This window comes from Aspergillus pseudotamarii (assembly GCF_009193445.1).
Source record: "Aspergillus pseudotamarii strain CBS 117625 unplaced genomic scaffold BDV38scaffold_18, whole genome shotgun sequence".
Classification (NCBI taxonomy): Eukaryota; Fungi; Ascomycota; class Eurotiomycetes; order Eurotiales; family Aspergillaceae; genus Aspergillus; species Aspergillus pseudotamarii.
Genome location: NW_022475032.1, coordinates 268,359 through 284,567, shown reverse-complemented (window position 1 = coordinate 284,567; position 16,209 = coordinate 268,359). Strand labels below are relative to the sequence as shown.

Below are 16,209 nucleotides of genomic sequence, written 5' to 3'. Positions count from 1 at the left end.
CGCAGTAATACTTTGAAAATATTGCCCGGCTCATCCCGTACTATTCTGCTATTTTCGTAAATTTTATTTTTTCGCCTCTTTTGAAATAGTCTCTCTACCACAACTGCTCCAATTGAGGCCATATTGATAGTATTATGCTCTATCTAGATCTATCAAAAAACGTCGGTCTATAAATCAAAAACGTTCGTCGGCTGATTAGGGACACTCTTTTTGCACAAAACAGTTTATTAATGCCCAAACAACTTCCAAAATCCAACAACTAAGTATATGATGTAGTAGTTGCCTGGATACCGCTCGACTAATATATAACAAGAAGTATTTTTCTTTTCTTTACAAACTGTTGACAAGATCTAGTATTTTATATAATATTAACAAATTTATAGAGAAGAATATAAGTCAGCACTTATATCTCTTCTTGGTTTGCTCAGGCTGCGGTTTCTGAGTTTCCAACTCTGTCAACCTATTTTCCAAGTACACACATTCTTCTGTAAATTTTTTGATTAATACAGATTAACACACATAGCTGCTGCTTGTTCCCTCTGTATATTTGTATTGTATAGAAGTTTCTTTGAAGCAACAGTAAATACAGGATTTAAGATAATCACACTGTAGGATATGTTAGTAACTATTCACTTCTTCTTTTCTTACCAGAAGCTTCTTCCCTTAATCCTACTTCTATGATATAAAAGACAAGCATAGATTGGCTGTTTCCTCTTTTCCTGTTGAGAACTTTGAGACACTGACGATGCTGATCCTGCGCTTTGGTTCAGAAACTGGACCAAAAAAATTGGAAAGAGAAGTTTTTTGTGTTTTTTTTTTTTTTTTGTTTTTTTTTGAACATGATCACGATCACGGTAACTGAGCCAAGACTTTGAAAACGGAGAATTATACTATTTGCTTGTGTACCCTACTATTCTCAGAAGATCAAGGTAGTCTATCACATAGCCATTCATAAGTCAGAAATCAATGGTGCCGACCATAAAGAAAGTGCAATTATGATAAGCCTTGCAGGGCCTGCTGCGCTAGAGGACAGCACTCAAAATCTGAATACCCACTCACACTAGAAGATTAAATCTATATTGCACAGGCACATGGGTTACAACTTCTTAGACAAAGACACGACATTTCAGAGTACCGGCTAGCTTCTATCATTTCGGCAGCAAGTTTCAGCCCCTCCTGGCTACCATTACAGAAGGTTAACAGCCTTAGCAAACAAGAACCCAAGAACTAGCAGAGCACATCTCAGCCCCTCTCTTTCTTTCGGCCCCGTTGCTCCGAGGTATAAAGACGACCACAGAAGCAGTCTATCCGATATTGTCATTGCATTCTGGTTGCGAGGTTCCCAATAATTGTAAAAGAGACGCGAAGGAAGGAGCTCGGAGAGTATTCAGATCTTGACCGTCGGGAATGTGGCAAATTGTAATACACAACACAAATATTGGACTGGAAGAGGCGCATTTCTACGATCACCATATCTCTGTGTTTGTACTTTCCACTACAGACTTTTTGTCGAAGGCCTCCAAGGCCGGTAGGCGTTTCTCAAAACGCGTTAATGCTCCCGGCCAGACACGCGCATAATCCAAGAAATTAACGGTTTGAAGGGTTGGAAAAAGCACCTAAACAATAACATCACCACATCCCGATTAGTGAGATTACACTGATTGCTAGGATAGTGACATTCAACGCACAGAAATGCGATCCAACACTTTATCCCACTGTTCTTGGCTCAGCCCATATTTGTTTCTACCGAATTCACTTTCAAAATACGGATCAATCTCCAGTATCTTTAGCGATGGACACTGTAGCTGTGGAACATAATCAACATTTTCTGGGCAGTACAAACACAACCGCTCGAGTTTGGAAAAAATAACTCCTTCAATTAGACGATCGTGGGCGTCTGCATTATCTTCGTCGATCGTGACTAGATCAGCTTGCTTGACCAAGTTTGCGTGAAACTGTTTGCGATAAGGATCAAGAAATCCCGCAAAGCAGCCTGGGAGATCGGTGTTCCAGGGGCCACCTGATAGGCGTTCCCATATAAATCGGATAGCCTCGCTCCACCATAGTGAGTTGACCAGGCTGCATCGAAGCAAGACGCCACGCTTGCCGTAATTATGAGCCTCTGGAAAATTGCTCCAGTCAATCTCACTAAGAGAACCGACTTTGCTCCAGTCGATGCTTTCATAGAAAACGTCCTCCGCCTCATTGCCTACCGTACAACAAAAAGTGTCATCCTTGTTAATCCAGGAGAAGATTTCGCAGAGGAGCTCTGGCGAGGAAAGCACACGATCAGTCGCTGTCACCGATACGTATGGCCTGCTTGGATAATAGATTGGGGTTCCCATGCTTAGAAAGAATAGCCCTGAAGTATTCACCCAAAATAGCTTGAATTGCTGGTCCAAGTCTAGAGCCGGGTTACTCCCGAAATTTTGCCAGGGCAGCGGCTGAAAACCTGCGACGCTACCTCCGTCTTCCGGACCGACGCTAAGCCACTGGCAGAACCCTGTATTGATATATTTCCCGAGGACAATACAAATATAGCTCTATAGGCGATTGTATCTTATCTCTTCAAGTGGAGGATCAGGGGTGGAGATACGAGAAAGCGGGCGATTTAAGCGATTTAATCCAAACAAATATATATTTGAGCAAGTCCTTGTCCAGCAGAACAGGGATTCACTCGAACGAGTACGAAATGGGGCCGATCACGTATACATTTAAACTTCAACCATAGTAGAAGGAATCGATACTAGCAATTCCAGAATGCAATCCTTGTATCCTGTCGGGATAAGAGGGTTACATCGCCTCAGGGTTGCCTTAGGGCTAACAGTTCGGGTTACCACATCGGGTGTAGTTCTTGCTCTTTCCTCCATACACAGTAGACCTGATCGTCCATACGACTCATCAACTGACGAATTAATAACAATATTAAACCCCGAGTAAGACTGACCCTGGTCGCTGGATCATGTGCAGTCAGCGCACCTAAAGGACTTAAACGACTGTTCAACTTCGATTCTGATTCTAATTTTACTCTCAACCGTCCAGCCGGCTCAATATACTGGTCTCTTCTCTTCTCTTCACCCACACACGCTTTCGTGAACGTTTTTTGCTGGCGCAATTTCGCAAAAATTGCCATTAGCTCACCAGCAAATTTGTTAACCAAAAAAATGGCGGGTCCCATACCCGATGTGAACGGCTCTGCGGAAATCACCGCAGAGCCAAACTCCCAATCACGGTTGGTGATGGCTCCTCCTGGACGTGATGCGGGGGATGATACTGATTCTGGTGCCTTGCTTTCTTCGTCGAATATAGGGAAGAATCCAGAAGTGTTTCCTGAGAAAAATGTCCCCACCGTTGTGGATGCCACCGGCTCCCTCCCTGACTCGGATGAAGACGGTCGCGTGGCTACCGAAGACGAAGTACGCGATCTTCTCCATGTCGTCGACCGGATTCCCGCCCGACTCTGGGTAGCATGCATCGCGGGCATCTTGGAACGCTTTGTATGGTATGGGGCAACGGCCCCTCTGCGTGCGTGAAATTGTCTCCCCGTACGTACTGTATATTAGTTGGACCCGTGGGCTAACCGTCTCTATAGAGAATTACCTGCAAAATGCCACGGGCGGCGAGGTACCTGGTGCCCTGGGACTGCACCAGGCAACTGCATCCAATATTGTGAACGTGCTGATTATTGGATCTTATATTATGCCGGTCCCAGCTGCTGTGATCGCTGATAGTTTCTTGGGCCGATACAAGACCATGCTATACTCTGCCATGTACCTTCCTGTTCACTCTTTATCCTGTTCCCTCCGCTAGTATTGTGGTCGTACTTTTATGTCGAAGCTAATAAGGTGACAGCATTGAGGCCATGGGCGCAACAATTCTGTTTGCAACATCATTGCCCGTTACCATTCACGAGGGAGCCGCTCTTGGAGGGGTGATCGCTTCCTGTGTGTTACTGGCTGTTGGATCAGGCGCGTTCAAAACCACTGTAGTCCCGTTCATCGGTGAGTGAAAGTCAATTGAGGCCCGAAGGATGTTACGCTGATCTCTTCTAGCCGACCAATATGATGAAACCGAATTTCGAATCCAGACCGGGAAGAAAGGAGAGAGGGTTGTGACCAGCCGAGAGCTAACAATAACATATATTTACAATGTGTTTTACTGGTCTGTAGATCATATCCTCTTGTTGGCGCTAATAGGTCTGACGGTGAATATAGGGCTATCAACGTGGTGGGCTTCGTGGCCGATGCTACACCACTATTGGAAAGATATGTTGGCTTCTGGCTCGCCTACTTGATTCCATGCTGTGTCATGTGGCTGGCCCTTATTCCAGTCCTCCTTGGTCGCAATTACTTCGGTCAGTTCATTCAATCCACAATGCCTGTAAGGGTCATCGACTAACGTATGGATGGTCTAGTACGAGCATCGCCAACCAGCAGTATCATGCCACAGGCTGTGGCTGCCATGCGCTGTGCAATTTCCGGGGGTTTCAGAATGGATGCTGCCAAGGCAGAGGCCCAACTTCGACACGGTCGCGTGGTGCCCTGGACGGACTCATTTATTGAGGATATCAAACGAAGTCTCCTGACTTGTCGAGTATTGTATGTGCATGCCTTTAGATTGTCTCACCTTACACCTACCAGTTCTAACATGAACATATCAGGCTGCTCTTTCCCATTCACTGGCTCTGCTATAACCAGACCTTCAACAATCTGATCTCTCAAGCTGGGCAGATGGTAACCTATGGCATTCCCAATGACATGATGAAAATTGCCGGCGCACTGTCCGGAATCATTGTGGCACCAATTATTCAAAAGGGACTGTACCCTTACCTAACAAAGCGAAAAGTGGAATTCAGACCAATTGCACGAATGACAGTCGGGTTCGCTATCCTGACGCTTTCCATGGTTTATACTGCCGTGATTCAAAAACTCATCTACAAGGCAGGGCCATGCTACGAAGCACCGCTCGCGTGCTCGGATTCACATGGCAGCACGGTGCCCAACCAGATCTCCGTATTTCTTCAGATACCTATCTATTTTGGAGGCGCGTTGGCGGAAGTGTTCTGTCTTACCACGGGAACCGAGTACGCCTATAACCATGCCCCTAAGAGCATGAAGACCTTGATGCAAGCGATGTGGCTTGCGATGGCAGGGCTCGGGACGTGTCTCGCCCTGGTATTCACCCCGCTGACCAAGGACCCACATTTGGTTGTCATGTATGCTATTCTTGCGGGGCTCCTGGGTGGCGCGACTGTCCTGTTGTGGGTGCTCTTCAGGCATTTAGACAAGGCCAAGCATGACGCCGAGTGAGGGACTGCCAGCAAACCTTGGATAGGATAGGGGACTACCTGCCTGGTGAATTCGAACGTGAAGTATCGATTTACCAGGTGTCTTTCATGCTTGAAGTGAGGAAGACAGCTGGAATTGTTGGGGAGTCTATGTTGACGATGAGAGTTACCATGGCGGCTGTGGAGAAGCCTATCAGCATTGTTGTATTGATAGAGACGATCGATGTGTTGTCATCGTCTGTCTTGATGGCTATCCGGTCTGGTCTGTGATCTGGAGCAGACACATCAAATTTAACATCAAAAGTCGCCACCTGTATGGCCCGGCTTTGAAATTTGAAATTGTTGCACAGGAAGAAAGAATGGACCAGGGGACTGTATGTTAACCCTCTACATTGCGGGTTTCTGAACACATGTAGACAGGATCCCAGCCGCATCCATAAGGCGGATATGGGAACCACCGTCCATGCTCACGGTGCAATCTATGACCGCATCTTGTTCCTTGATGGCCTCGGATACAGACTCCATCGAGTCGTAGTTGACGACCTTCGTCTCCACTCCTTCTGGGAATGGATTCCCTTCCTTTTGAGTCAGCACTGTGACTTTGAATCTTCCCACATCAAGCAGCACACGTAGAACTCTGCTCCCGACATTGCCAGTAGCCTTTAATCTGGTCAGCAATCGTCCCATCATCAAGATGGGTTCCAGTAGAACTCACACCTGCAACTGCGACGTTCTTGATATGATGCATGTTCAATATTGTTCAAGTTTGAGATCCAGTTTGGTTTGGGGATTGTCGCCAGCTCATTTCTGTTTGCAACTTGTCACTGAGCAGGGATGTAACCTATAATAATATGAATACAGTGAAATGCTAATGCTTTACTGAATATGCGGAAGAGCTCCGTTTGATACTCCCCATACATTCGTAACCAGCAACTGAGACATACGACCTACCTCGCCGTGATGCTGACCTACAATTTCGGTTCAATTTGCCAACAAGTCATTCAGAAGGTATAATTGCTTTAGATGGCCAGTCTGGTGTTGTTCCAGGGGTCCACAGCAAGCGCTGATTCCCTCAGAGCAAGATGAACTGCCAAGATCCCTTACATGACCATCGTCCACGCAACTGAAGCGAAACAACGTGGCTTGGCAGTCTTAGCATACACACACACATATATCTTGATCTTTGACCTGCCGAAAGACATAGAAAAACGTAAACAATCGTTCTTTTGCCACATACTAGAATTACTAAGTGAAGTAGAGAAACAAACGGTTTTCGATGGCCCAATTTACCCACTTGCTACGTGTTGTAAACTAGGGAGTAGGTCCTATAGTAGACCGTGTAGGTGGTTCAATTACATTGTGTCTAAGAAGGCCAAGCAGTGGGTTCCGTCCTTTCGGCTTCTGTCGGAACGTGATTTGCACCGAGCCTCCGAGAGCTCAGCGAGTTACTTTGCTGGCCAGCCAAGCGTTCGCGAGATCTGGAAGCCAGGAAATCTGATACGTTTGCTCACAGATCTTAGGAGCAGTTTCATGTGATCATGTAGCAGATCAGATGGTCTTCGGCTGAAATACCGTATTTATTCGGCTAATAAATGAACTTAGGAAACAAGGGTCAGGGACAGGTAGAAGGAAGTAGCCACATTGTGTAATCTTTACTTGTTAAATTTCAACGGACGCAGCTCTGGCCCTGGGTGAAGCAGTTGGTCCAAATCAGTCACATTTCTGCCATCCACACCCTGCAATTTCTGCTTAACTTTCTCAAAAGCCTCTGAATCGATATGTCCGTCAAAGTCCTTCAGAACTATTGCAATTTCTGCCGGGTTCAATTGCTTATAGTCCACTACCTCGCCGCTGGAGCTAAAGCTGCGGTACACTCCATCACTAGCAAGGTGGAGGAAGCCTTGGAGCGATGGGGAGTGCTTGAGAGACGGCCTGGTCTGTGACGTCTCTTCATCTTGGTCATCCGGCCGTGGCTATTACGGCGTCAGTATCGTACAGATGCAAGTTGTGAGAAATACTCTTACTACGCAAGACATGGTTGAAGTGGTCCGTCTTTGTGATACAATGGGGAAGTCTGGATCGTGTTATACTCTAGAGAGAAAGTGTGTGTAGACCATAGGAGGTGACGAGCGTTTCTTATAGTAAGTCTGGTGAGGGGAAGCTGATACTAGACCTATTACAGCTAATGCAAAGAGGTTCAACCAATAGAACTTGGAAAATATCTCACACGTGCGTACAATAGCCCCCCCCCTTTCCCAGTACTGAACCCGTCACACCCGCAATATCCTGTTTTTTGAAGGCCGTTTCGACAACTTCCACAGATCCGACACCTCGACTTTGGACTATCGGTGGCAAATTCCTCCTCCTCCCGGTATGACTTGATCAATAAATGCACAACCTGAACAACCAAGGAATTGGCAAGCGCTCGAGGTGGTGCAAGGCTGGCCGACGCAGTACCAGTCTCTACCCTCTAGGAGGGATTCGACCTCGCGCTTAGGGTTTTGAGATTGAGGTGGCTCACGATCCACGACACGCCGAAGCCAAGCCGGCGGGTTAAGCAACTGATCCTCATCCACAACTTGAAGTCCGTCGACGCCATCAAATATGGAGTGCAAATGATCCAGTTCCTGCTGCCAAGGCTCTGGCAGGTTTGAGAGCAGCTGCATAAGCTGATCATTGGCCAACGGAACATAGTCGATAACAGCATCGTTCCCATCATAGGATCGTGCCACTCCGTCGTCAGCAATGTGAAAATATCCCTCAGGGTCCATTTTCATTTTCGAAATGGCCTCCCAAGCACTGCTCTCTGACTGAGCAAGTACCTTGGGAATCACGAGCGATGATGTCGCTATCAGGCTCAAGACGGCAAGAGGAATGGGATGCATCTTTGAAGAATAGGATTTTGTTTGAGTGTGGTTTTGTACAAAGAAGTTCTTAGAATATGCTTGTAAAATCGGCCTTTGTATCGGCTCTGGAAAAGACAAGCACTCCTCTTCGCATATCAAGCAAAGTATTTATACACTTATTGGCTATATGGTTCAGTACTTTGGTAGAGGCCAGAACTCGTGAAGATGACCGAGGCTGGTGGTATATTGATGCTAAGATAATGCTACCATTTTCGCCTATAAAACACCAAATAAGATGTTAGACTCCGTAGGAATCCGATTCGTGGTTCCCATGCCCGTAGGCTGGCGGGTTGACTTGGGGGCGCAAACCCCTTAAGTCCGACACTATAGAAAAGTGCTCTAGTTTCTTACCCTGAGATAAGAGATCCGGAGTTAGCCGGTCCCAACCCCAAGTTCTTTTACTCCGATGCAGAAAGTTGCAATATACAGATGAAGAATACAGATCCTTCAGAACTAATGCAAGGCCAGCGGCCGCCCCCAAACTAGAATACTAAGGCCCCGGGACGGGGCATTCTGGGTAAGGTGTGATAGCTATGCATTAGCCTGTTGTCTGTAAATCCATCTCATAGGTAGTCTTACATCACACCACACACTGCTCCAGAAACGAGGCCAACTGAGCCGAAGGAAGGTGGCAACCCGAAACCCGTCTGGACTTGATCGAATGATAGCTAGATTTATGCATTGCCTGTTGGCCTCGTTAAGACCTACTTAGACGGGAAAGGTGAATCGATTACCACTATGGTCTGACATTCCCTCTCTCCGGTACCTTGTTGGTTTTTCATGCATTTGTTATGGACAAGGGTTCATGATCCTTTTCCTTCTCTCCTTCTTGTGCCTTCTCTCCATTTATGCGCACTATGGGGAAGGGAAGACAGCCACGAGAAGTTGGCCCTCCCTGGCAAGTTTCAAAACAACAAAGCAGAATCCATGATATAACTATGTTTAACTATTAGCAGGAATCCTAAATCTCCGCACGGTGTCTGAAGATTCCCAAGGAAGATAATCAGATAAGCATTGCCAAGGACCGGCATTCTCGGTCCGAAGCGAACTAAGTATACAGCTTGTAAATGAACAATAATGATGCATGGTCAACTTTTAACTTTTATTATGTTACATCCGAGGCTATACGAACGAGATATCTCACCACACTAATCAAAAACGAGTCTAGGGGCGTAACTTTGGTCCTGCGGCTTCAGGGTTGGAGTGAATATGTTGGTTTTGGAAAGCGCAGTTTAGAGATAATAATAGAGGTGTATGATGAGTCTTACGTAGCCCTCACTTGGTAGATGATCCTCCGCAACTACCACGTGGGTGTGACATAGGCAATTAGAGGACGGGTTTTTTCCCGTCTTCGTCTTGTCCCTCCCTTCGCATGGGTTGTTTTCGGGCTTACACCTCTTACTGAGGATAGTATTATTCTACATAGTGAAACAGAGAAGGATTGTGGAGGGAATTGTTGGTTCTGTTCTGCGTTCTGGATGGATGCAAGAGAGAACGTGAGATAAGCGCTACTGAGGTACCTATAGCTGTACAGCGGTTAGGTCAAGCAGTCAACAGATATAAGAAGGGCAAAGAATCTTTGGTTTTCATCTGTCTCTCATAAGTCTTCATCCACTCTCGAATATCATTCGAAATTAAACACTCTTCATTCAGAAATTCTGCTCAAGATGCTTTTCCGTTCCACCCTACTTTCTGCTATAGCGCTCCTCGCTGCCCACCAGGTTGTCGGAGCTGCTGTAGAGGCTCCACGCAGCATAGGCCACATCGAAATTGCTACCTCCCCCTGTCAGTTCCCCAGGACGCATAGCAGGAAGACATGATGTTAATCTCTCGTACAGACTACGCTTGCAACTGTCCCAATAACTGTAGCCACAAGAAGGGCTCAGGCTGCAAGTATTATAGCGGTCCGAGCGACAACTCCAAGGTTATTTCCGGAAGTCAGTATCTCATCACTACGATTGTTACACATTATGGACGTTACAAACTAACTGTGATCGCAGAATGCGAGTACCAAGGCTCCTCCTTGAACTGCATTGCTAAGTAGATTGCATCTGTCCTGCGGAGACTATGGAACAAAGAGCCTGCCGATAAAGTGTTTGCAGTCGCGCTTCAGTACGCCAACTATTGTCACTCACTGGAATATTTTGAACTTCTCGAGTAGTCCTTGAATATTAGTGATTGTTCCATGAGCATTTGTATGAAATAGTACCCATGGGTCTGATCGTAGTGACCGTTTGGCCCAGCTGAAGACATTCTTTCTAGCACACATGGCCTTACCTTCGTTTTCACAGACTGAATAAAGTCCTGTACATATGATTAGAAATGTTTAAGTGATGTTTCAAATTATTGGCTCATCATTACGAGTGGGCCGTATATAATGTGACGTCTAGAACAGATTACCCTGTCCCCCACATAGCGATCTACACTCAAGATATAGTATGCAACTGTCACGTCAGCGGAGCATAATAGATACTACCACAGGCTAACTGATGTATAATTGATTCGAGGGGCTACATTCCCTACAGAAGGGCTGTAGTTTGGATTCCTGAGATATAGAGAGGGTGTATACTATGTTCTCATAAGGAAACTCCGGAAGGCAGTTACGTTATGAAAGCTGTTTGTCCCTGGGTCTGAAGAACTTGCTTATGGAAACCTAGTTTCCCGGTGTCTCCGAGCATCCAGTGGTAGGTGTTTTAATCTAAATCAAGTCAGTCCTCACGATGGGGTGAGTATAACTTTTTGGGGTTTTTTTTTTTTTTTTTTTTTTTTTTCCTACTAGCATCATTCGCGATAAGGTCTGGCAGATTTTGGAGGACCTGAATCCCGTGCGTGGCCTTCTGTAGGTGATATTCAGTGCACGATAACTTTATATCTCACGAGCACTGTGTATGTCAGCTCACGGACACCAATCCCGGCCTCATATGATGTTGAAGAGCCTTCTCCCAAGCTAGATATACTAAGTCTAGAACGCCGATATGATCGCCAAATCCAGTCTCCGATGTAAGAGCCTCAAGGCTTTGTGTCTACCCTGTCATATGATAGAAGGGCGAGGAGATATATATGTATTACATCAACATCTGCTCACGTCTGGATTATTCCCCCCATCCTCCTTACGATTATATTCACCTTTCCACATTGCAGACTATCGAGACATCAAGTCATCATGGCAAGATACAGCGAAATTGTCCGGGAACTTCGAGAAGAGCTGCTCTGAGAGAAGGATGGCCTCGAGCAGGCCGTCAAAAACGCTCACAGATGGGATATCCTCGAGCTCGATAAGTACGGCATTATCTCAGCCCGTGGCTTTCTTGACTTCGCCGACTGACTGGTCCGAGGCTGGATTCCCACTGAGTCGACCAAAGGCCGAGACATCTACTACATCCTTTGCGTCTTCTATTTCGTTCTGTCCCAAGAGCCTCTGGTTTCTCGTCTGACTAAAATTCAACCCCTAAATTTGAACAAGCCCCTCAAACCTCTCTCAGACTGGGTGGTCCGATTCGCCAAAGAGATCGGAAGCAGTATGGACAAGCCTTCTTCGATCAATGAGGCTTGCATAACGACATTTCGAAACTCTCAACTCTTCCGTGTCTTCGAGTCTGAGGCGGACGCTAAGAACTGGACAACGTTCAATAAGTTCTTTTACCGCAAGCTTGACAACCCTTGAAAGATCGCGGCCCCCGACGATGATCATATCGTGACCTTCCCTGCTGATTCTATCTTCGCTGGAGCATATGCCATTAGCGAAGATTCCGAGGTGGTCCTGAAGAAGAAAGAGTGGAGGATTGTGAAAGAGGAGGTGGTTCTAAAAAATGTTCCGTGGAGAGTGAAGGACCTTCTCGGTACATATGGCGACGAACAGCTTCCCGATGACAGCTCTCAAACATATGGGGATGTCTTCAAAGATGGACTCTGGACTCATGTTTTCTTGAACTCCTTCGACTATCACCGGCAGCATGCCCCTGTGTCCAGGACTGTGGAAATCATCGATGTCATCGAAGGCGCGGCCTACCTCGAAGTTTTAGTCCAGACAGACGAGCAGGTCGGTCACAATTATCTGGAACTCTGCCGCCAGATCTCCGGAAAACAAAGGACACCTTCCGGCATCCGTACCCTTGACGCGCCCGACACTCCAGGCTACCAGTTCCTCCAGACTCGAGGGGTAGTGATCATCAACAATGAGTACTTGGGTTGGGTTGCCGTACTTTCCATTGGCATGGCGATGGTTTCTTCTGTTAACGTGAGAAAGGAGCTTCAAGCTCAAAGGATCAAAAAGGGTGAAGAGATTTCACATTTCGCGTTCGGTGTCTCGGACTGCATCATTATGTTTGAGCGCAAGGCGAGAGTGTCGGGTTTCCTGATTCTGATCCAGCTTCCCGTGAGCATTTCTTCTATGGTGAAAAGTTATGCAGGGCTTACTTCAAGCACAAAGAGCCTAAGTCCTTCGGATCCCGTTTCGGGTTACCGTCTAGATAAGGGTGTACAAAGTGAGAGATTCAAGCCTGGTACGGGCTCTGTGGCTTAGTTATATGTCTGGGTGTCTATGTTTCTATTATTCATATGAGTCTTAGTTATATTAGAAATTCATGCTGCCAATCCACCGGCACCTGCTTGACCAGGAACAGACTTCTTGTTCTCCGTCGTGGTTGTTAGCTATTCGGTTGTAGCAGTCGCAGATAGCATTGGCCCATATTTTTTGGTAACCTAGGGTGAGCTAAGGGGCTCACGCTGTGTAAGAGCTGGATTGACGGATCTTTTTTCCAAATCTATAAAAGATCCAAGGCAGAGGAGCAAAGGCGATGGCGAGGAAGCCGAGCAGGCTGGATGCCCAGGTGAAACCAAGATTGTTGTACACTACATCAATCAGTCAGTGTCCGTCGCCAGCGTAAGGGCCACAAAAACCTACTAGGGATCGTAAATAAAGGAAAAGAGCCGCCCACACCATACCGCAGCAGGCCGTTCGCTGCCAGAGCTGAGGCCCCAGACTTGGCTCCGTAGACATTGGTGAGGTACAACATCGTCGAGACCTGCATACCACGGTCCGTCAGCAGCATATCGCATTACAGCGGATGTAAGAACGTACAAATATCATGATGTTGGAACAACCAAAGAGCCCCATGGCGATGATACTACTTATCCAATGTATCCCCGGCTGCGAGGTCCAGGCAAACCAAAATAATGCCGCAGGCATCAGGGGACTTCCCAGCATCGCGGCCACAAGCATTCTTTCTGGAGGTGCTGGCTCCCCCGGCCGCAGCGCACGGTGCTTAGACAACGTGTATGCGTCGATGATGATCAACGCCGTAGCCCCGATGATGCAACCGACCGCGATACCAATGAAAGCCAGTCCTGACTGACCCGGCGAGAAGCCGTAATTAGTGCTGTATATCAGCGGGACGGAGGCCAGGAAACAAAACAACACGGAGAAGTTCAGGGAGGAGTATAGTGAGCAGAGGGTGACGATGGGTTCGGTGATCAGCATGTAGAGAGGTCGTGCCAGCGTCACTGTCATGAGAATCTTGATTCCCGCTAGACCATCAGGGATCGGTTTTGGTGGAGGAGTCAGTCCGGCCTTTTTCGCTAGGCGGCGGCGGATAGGGATCGCGTACGTCTCCTGGGCACCCATCGAATAGACCCATAGTGCCGCTCCGAGGAACAAAGTTGTCCATTGAGACCACCGGAAATCCTTGTATTCGGCGATCCATCCACCCACGAGGGATCCGAGAGCGGGCCCCAAAAACGCGATTCCCATCAGCACAACCACCCCGCGGTTGGTATTTGGGCCCGACCAGACATCCATCATGGTTCCAGCGCCCACGGCGAGAGGTGCAGAGCACAGGATGCCGCCCAACAAGCGACACACGGCAAGGGTAGCGAAATTTCGGGCAAAACCAGCACCCATAATGAATAGCAGAGCCAGTGGTGTCATGATAATATAGACGAAGCGGCGCCCAAAGGTCTCACTCAAAGGAGCGGAGATCATAGGGCCAAAAGCCAGACCATACACATATAAGGTGAATGGGAGGAGGGAAAGGGTGTTACTGATGTGAAAGTCCTCTTGCACATGGGCATGAGATGGCGAATAGATGGCCAGGCCAAAGGATCTAAGTGCACGCAAAGGTCAGCTCCGTCAGCGCAATCATGTCTTCTTAGCTGAATACTCACATAAGCAGACAAAGGAGGGATGGAATGGATGTGTTGTATAGCTTTTTGACCAAACTCCAGTTTTGGGCGTTGGATGGATCGGCGGCCCAGTCCGGTAGCTCCTCTTCACGCTTTCCCTGAGAGGTAGCCATGCTGTTGGCTTCTGTATCAGAGGCACTTAACTCCATGGTGCGACCGTTGTTGTGGGTGAAATATTCAAGACATATCTTTGTTTATATAATGATATATAAGTGCATGTGACTTCAGCACCAATCGGGTATGACGGATGGTCTAACAGATAGAGACTGCGCAAGAGATAGCCTAGTAAGGGATAGCCCAGGCTCAGGAACATATACCGGCTATACGGAACATCAATGTACATATCTTAAGTTTAGCCTGTGTTTGGGGATCATCTCTATCCTCGATTGTACTTGGGGCGAATCGTATGTCGCTGCCAAAGCCCGGTGGGTATTCCTTCGACCCACTAATTCGGCGAAAAAATTACTAAACCCTAAGGCATTCTGTATCCCGGCACTAGGCCAGAATGGTAGCCTGACGACTGCAGGGTATCTTAATTAATCGGATGTTTTTATGAGTCGGTCATTGAGTAGAACCTCAGCAGTATAGTTCCTATACTGTTTGGCTTAGGACTATGCAGTCAGACATTTTATTTCCCTTCTGTACGAGACGAATTATACAGAGTATGTCCAGCAAAGCTTATTACGACTCACGCTTTATCTGAACTTGCTTTTATTTAAACATGAGAATGAAGTCAAGGAATAAAACAGGCGCCCTATAGGAAATCGCTATAGAAGTTGAACTTTTGGAGCTCTGAAAATAAGGGCTTCTTTACCGCATTTGGAAATGGTTGACGCTCAGCACACTCCAAGGGACTCCGAGGGAAATTGATAAATTATATGATTATTTTAAATCAATATTGCCACAGCTATGGTCACAACGGCTTTACTGATTATGATGGACAGTTACCCTTGCCCCCTCAACATCGACAGTTGCAACTCCTTTTGCTATAACTATTCCATTCCAAACCCCCGGTGGTAAAATACATTTCCTTGGGACAATGAATCCATAGCATAAACAGCTCATATACATCTGTAGCTGTTAAATATGAAATGGAAACACCACTCGTGGCGCTCGCCAGCAAACAAGAAAGCTAAAGTGCTTGCCGCAGCTGTTCTACTGAGTAAGATAAAACAACCCAGGGTAGGCAGGAGTGGTTTTGCACTCAAGGGAGGGACTCGACATATTCCACCGCTTCAGTTTCCTTTTCAACCCGCCCTTGATCAGGAAGCTTGCATACGTATGATGCAAAGCTCCGAGTTGGCAATTGCTCGTTGAACATCTCGTCAATCTGCTCCAGGCTTCGCTGTCGCAGCTCAGGCACGAAGAAAAACACAAATAGGAAGGCGACGACCGACAATGACCCGTAAATGAAAGCGATGCTACCGCCAATGGCATCTTGGGTATAGGGATTCACAAATACAATAACCAGACCGACACCGTAGGCTGAAAAACCAGATAGCGTAACCATTTTCTCTCGGACGGCCGTTGGCGGAACTTCGGAGGTAATAACCCAAGCGAGAGGGCCCCAAGTGGTCTGGAAGCAGAAGAACCAGAGCATCAGCATGACAACCGCTGCTACTTGCATAGAGTACGACATATGCGACGTGCCCCGCGTTGTCAGCCCGCCGATGACCAGCATACACGCACCGAGCATTGCTGCGCCACCGAGCATGACACTACGCCGTCCCGATCGATCAGCGGTTAACATGCTTAGCAGATTTGCTACCACTCCAATGACATATACAACGACAGACATCAGTAGCACTTCGCGAAACCCAATCTGGGAAAGAAAAA

The 16,209-nt window shown here is 47.1% G+C and overlaps 7 protein-coding genes across 7 annotated transcripts; 3 read left to right on the top strand and 4 right to left on the bottom strand.

Annotated features, from left to right (window-relative positions):
• Positions 1-1,119: 1,119 nt before the first annotated feature.
• BDV38DRAFT_243376 (uncharacterized protein) lies at positions 1,120-2,758 on the bottom strand. The gene is made up of 2 exons (XM_032054217.1): positions 1,689-2,758; positions 1,120-1,616 (listed from the first exon to the last, which is right to left on the bottom strand). Exons 1-2 carry the CDS (start codon positions 2,343-2,345, stop codon positions 1,467-1,469), a joined length of 807 nt encoding a protein of 268 aa, XP_031915047.1. The 5' UTR covers positions 2,346-2,758; the 3' UTR covers positions 1,120-1,466.
• Positions 2,759-3,164: 406 nt separating this feature from the next.
• BDV38DRAFT_291705 (major facilitator superfamily domain-containing protein) lies at positions 3,165-6,056 on the top strand (the record flags this gene model as incomplete). The annotated part of the gene is made up of 7 exons (XM_032061805.1): positions 3,165-3,525; positions 3,593-3,770; positions 3,853-4,001; positions 4,053-4,161; positions 4,215-4,339; positions 4,415-4,598; positions 4,661-6,056. 7 exons carry the CDS (start codon positions 3,165-3,167, stop codon positions 5,307-5,309), a joined length of 1,755 nt encoding a protein of 584 aa, XP_031915045.1. The 3' UTR covers positions 5,310-6,056.
• On the bottom strand, positions 5,675-6,035 carry BDV38DRAFT_281543 (uncharacterized protein; the record flags this gene model as incomplete). The annotated part of the gene is made up of 2 exons (XM_032059580.1): positions 5,675-5,947; positions 6,003-6,035. The coding sequence occupies 2 exons, from the start codon at positions 6,033-6,035 to the stop codon at positions 5,675-5,677; spliced, it is 306 nt and encodes a 101-aa protein (XP_031915046.1).
• An 883-nt stretch (positions 6,057-6,939) lies between the features above and the next one.
• BDV38DRAFT_281542 (uncharacterized protein) lies at positions 6,940-8,172 on the bottom strand (the record flags this gene model as incomplete). Its single annotated transcript, XM_032059579.1, has 2 exons — positions 6,940-7,260; positions 7,738-8,172. The coding sequence occupies 2 exons, from the start codon at positions 8,170-8,172 to the stop codon at positions 6,940-6,942; spliced, it is 756 nt and encodes a 251-aa protein (XP_031915044.1).
• Positions 8,173-9,860: 1,688 nt separating this feature from the next.
• BDV38DRAFT_281541 (uncharacterized protein) lies at positions 9,861-10,237 on the top strand (the record flags this gene model as incomplete). Its single annotated transcript, XM_032059578.1, has 3 exons — positions 9,861-9,978; positions 10,032-10,130; positions 10,194-10,237. The coding sequence occupies 3 exons, from the start codon at positions 9,861-9,863 to the stop codon at positions 10,235-10,237; spliced, it is 261 nt and encodes an 86-aa protein (XP_031915043.1).
• Positions 10,238-11,356: 1,119 nt separating this feature from the next.
• BDV38DRAFT_270183 (phosphatidylserine decarboxylase) lies at positions 11,357-12,666 on the top strand (the record flags this gene model as incomplete). The annotated part of the gene is made up of 5 exons (XM_032057103.1): positions 11,357-11,377; positions 11,414-11,492; positions 11,529-11,779; positions 11,861-12,535; positions 12,574-12,666. 5 exons carry the CDS (start codon positions 11,357-11,359, stop codon positions 12,664-12,666), a joined length of 1,119 nt encoding a protein of 372 aa, XP_031915042.1.
• A 247-nt stretch (positions 12,667-12,913) lies between these two features.
• BDV38DRAFT_270182 (MFS transporter) lies at positions 12,914-15,810 on the bottom strand (the record flags this gene model as incomplete). The annotated part of the gene is made up of 6 exons (XM_032057102.1): positions 12,914-13,044; positions 13,097-13,217; positions 13,274-14,294; positions 14,356-14,561; position 15,066; positions 15,653-15,810. The coding sequence occupies 6 exons, from the start codon at positions 15,808-15,810 to the stop codon at positions 12,914-12,916; spliced, it is 1,638 nt and encodes a 545-aa protein (XP_031915041.1).
• Positions 15,811-16,209: the final 399 nt, after the last annotated feature.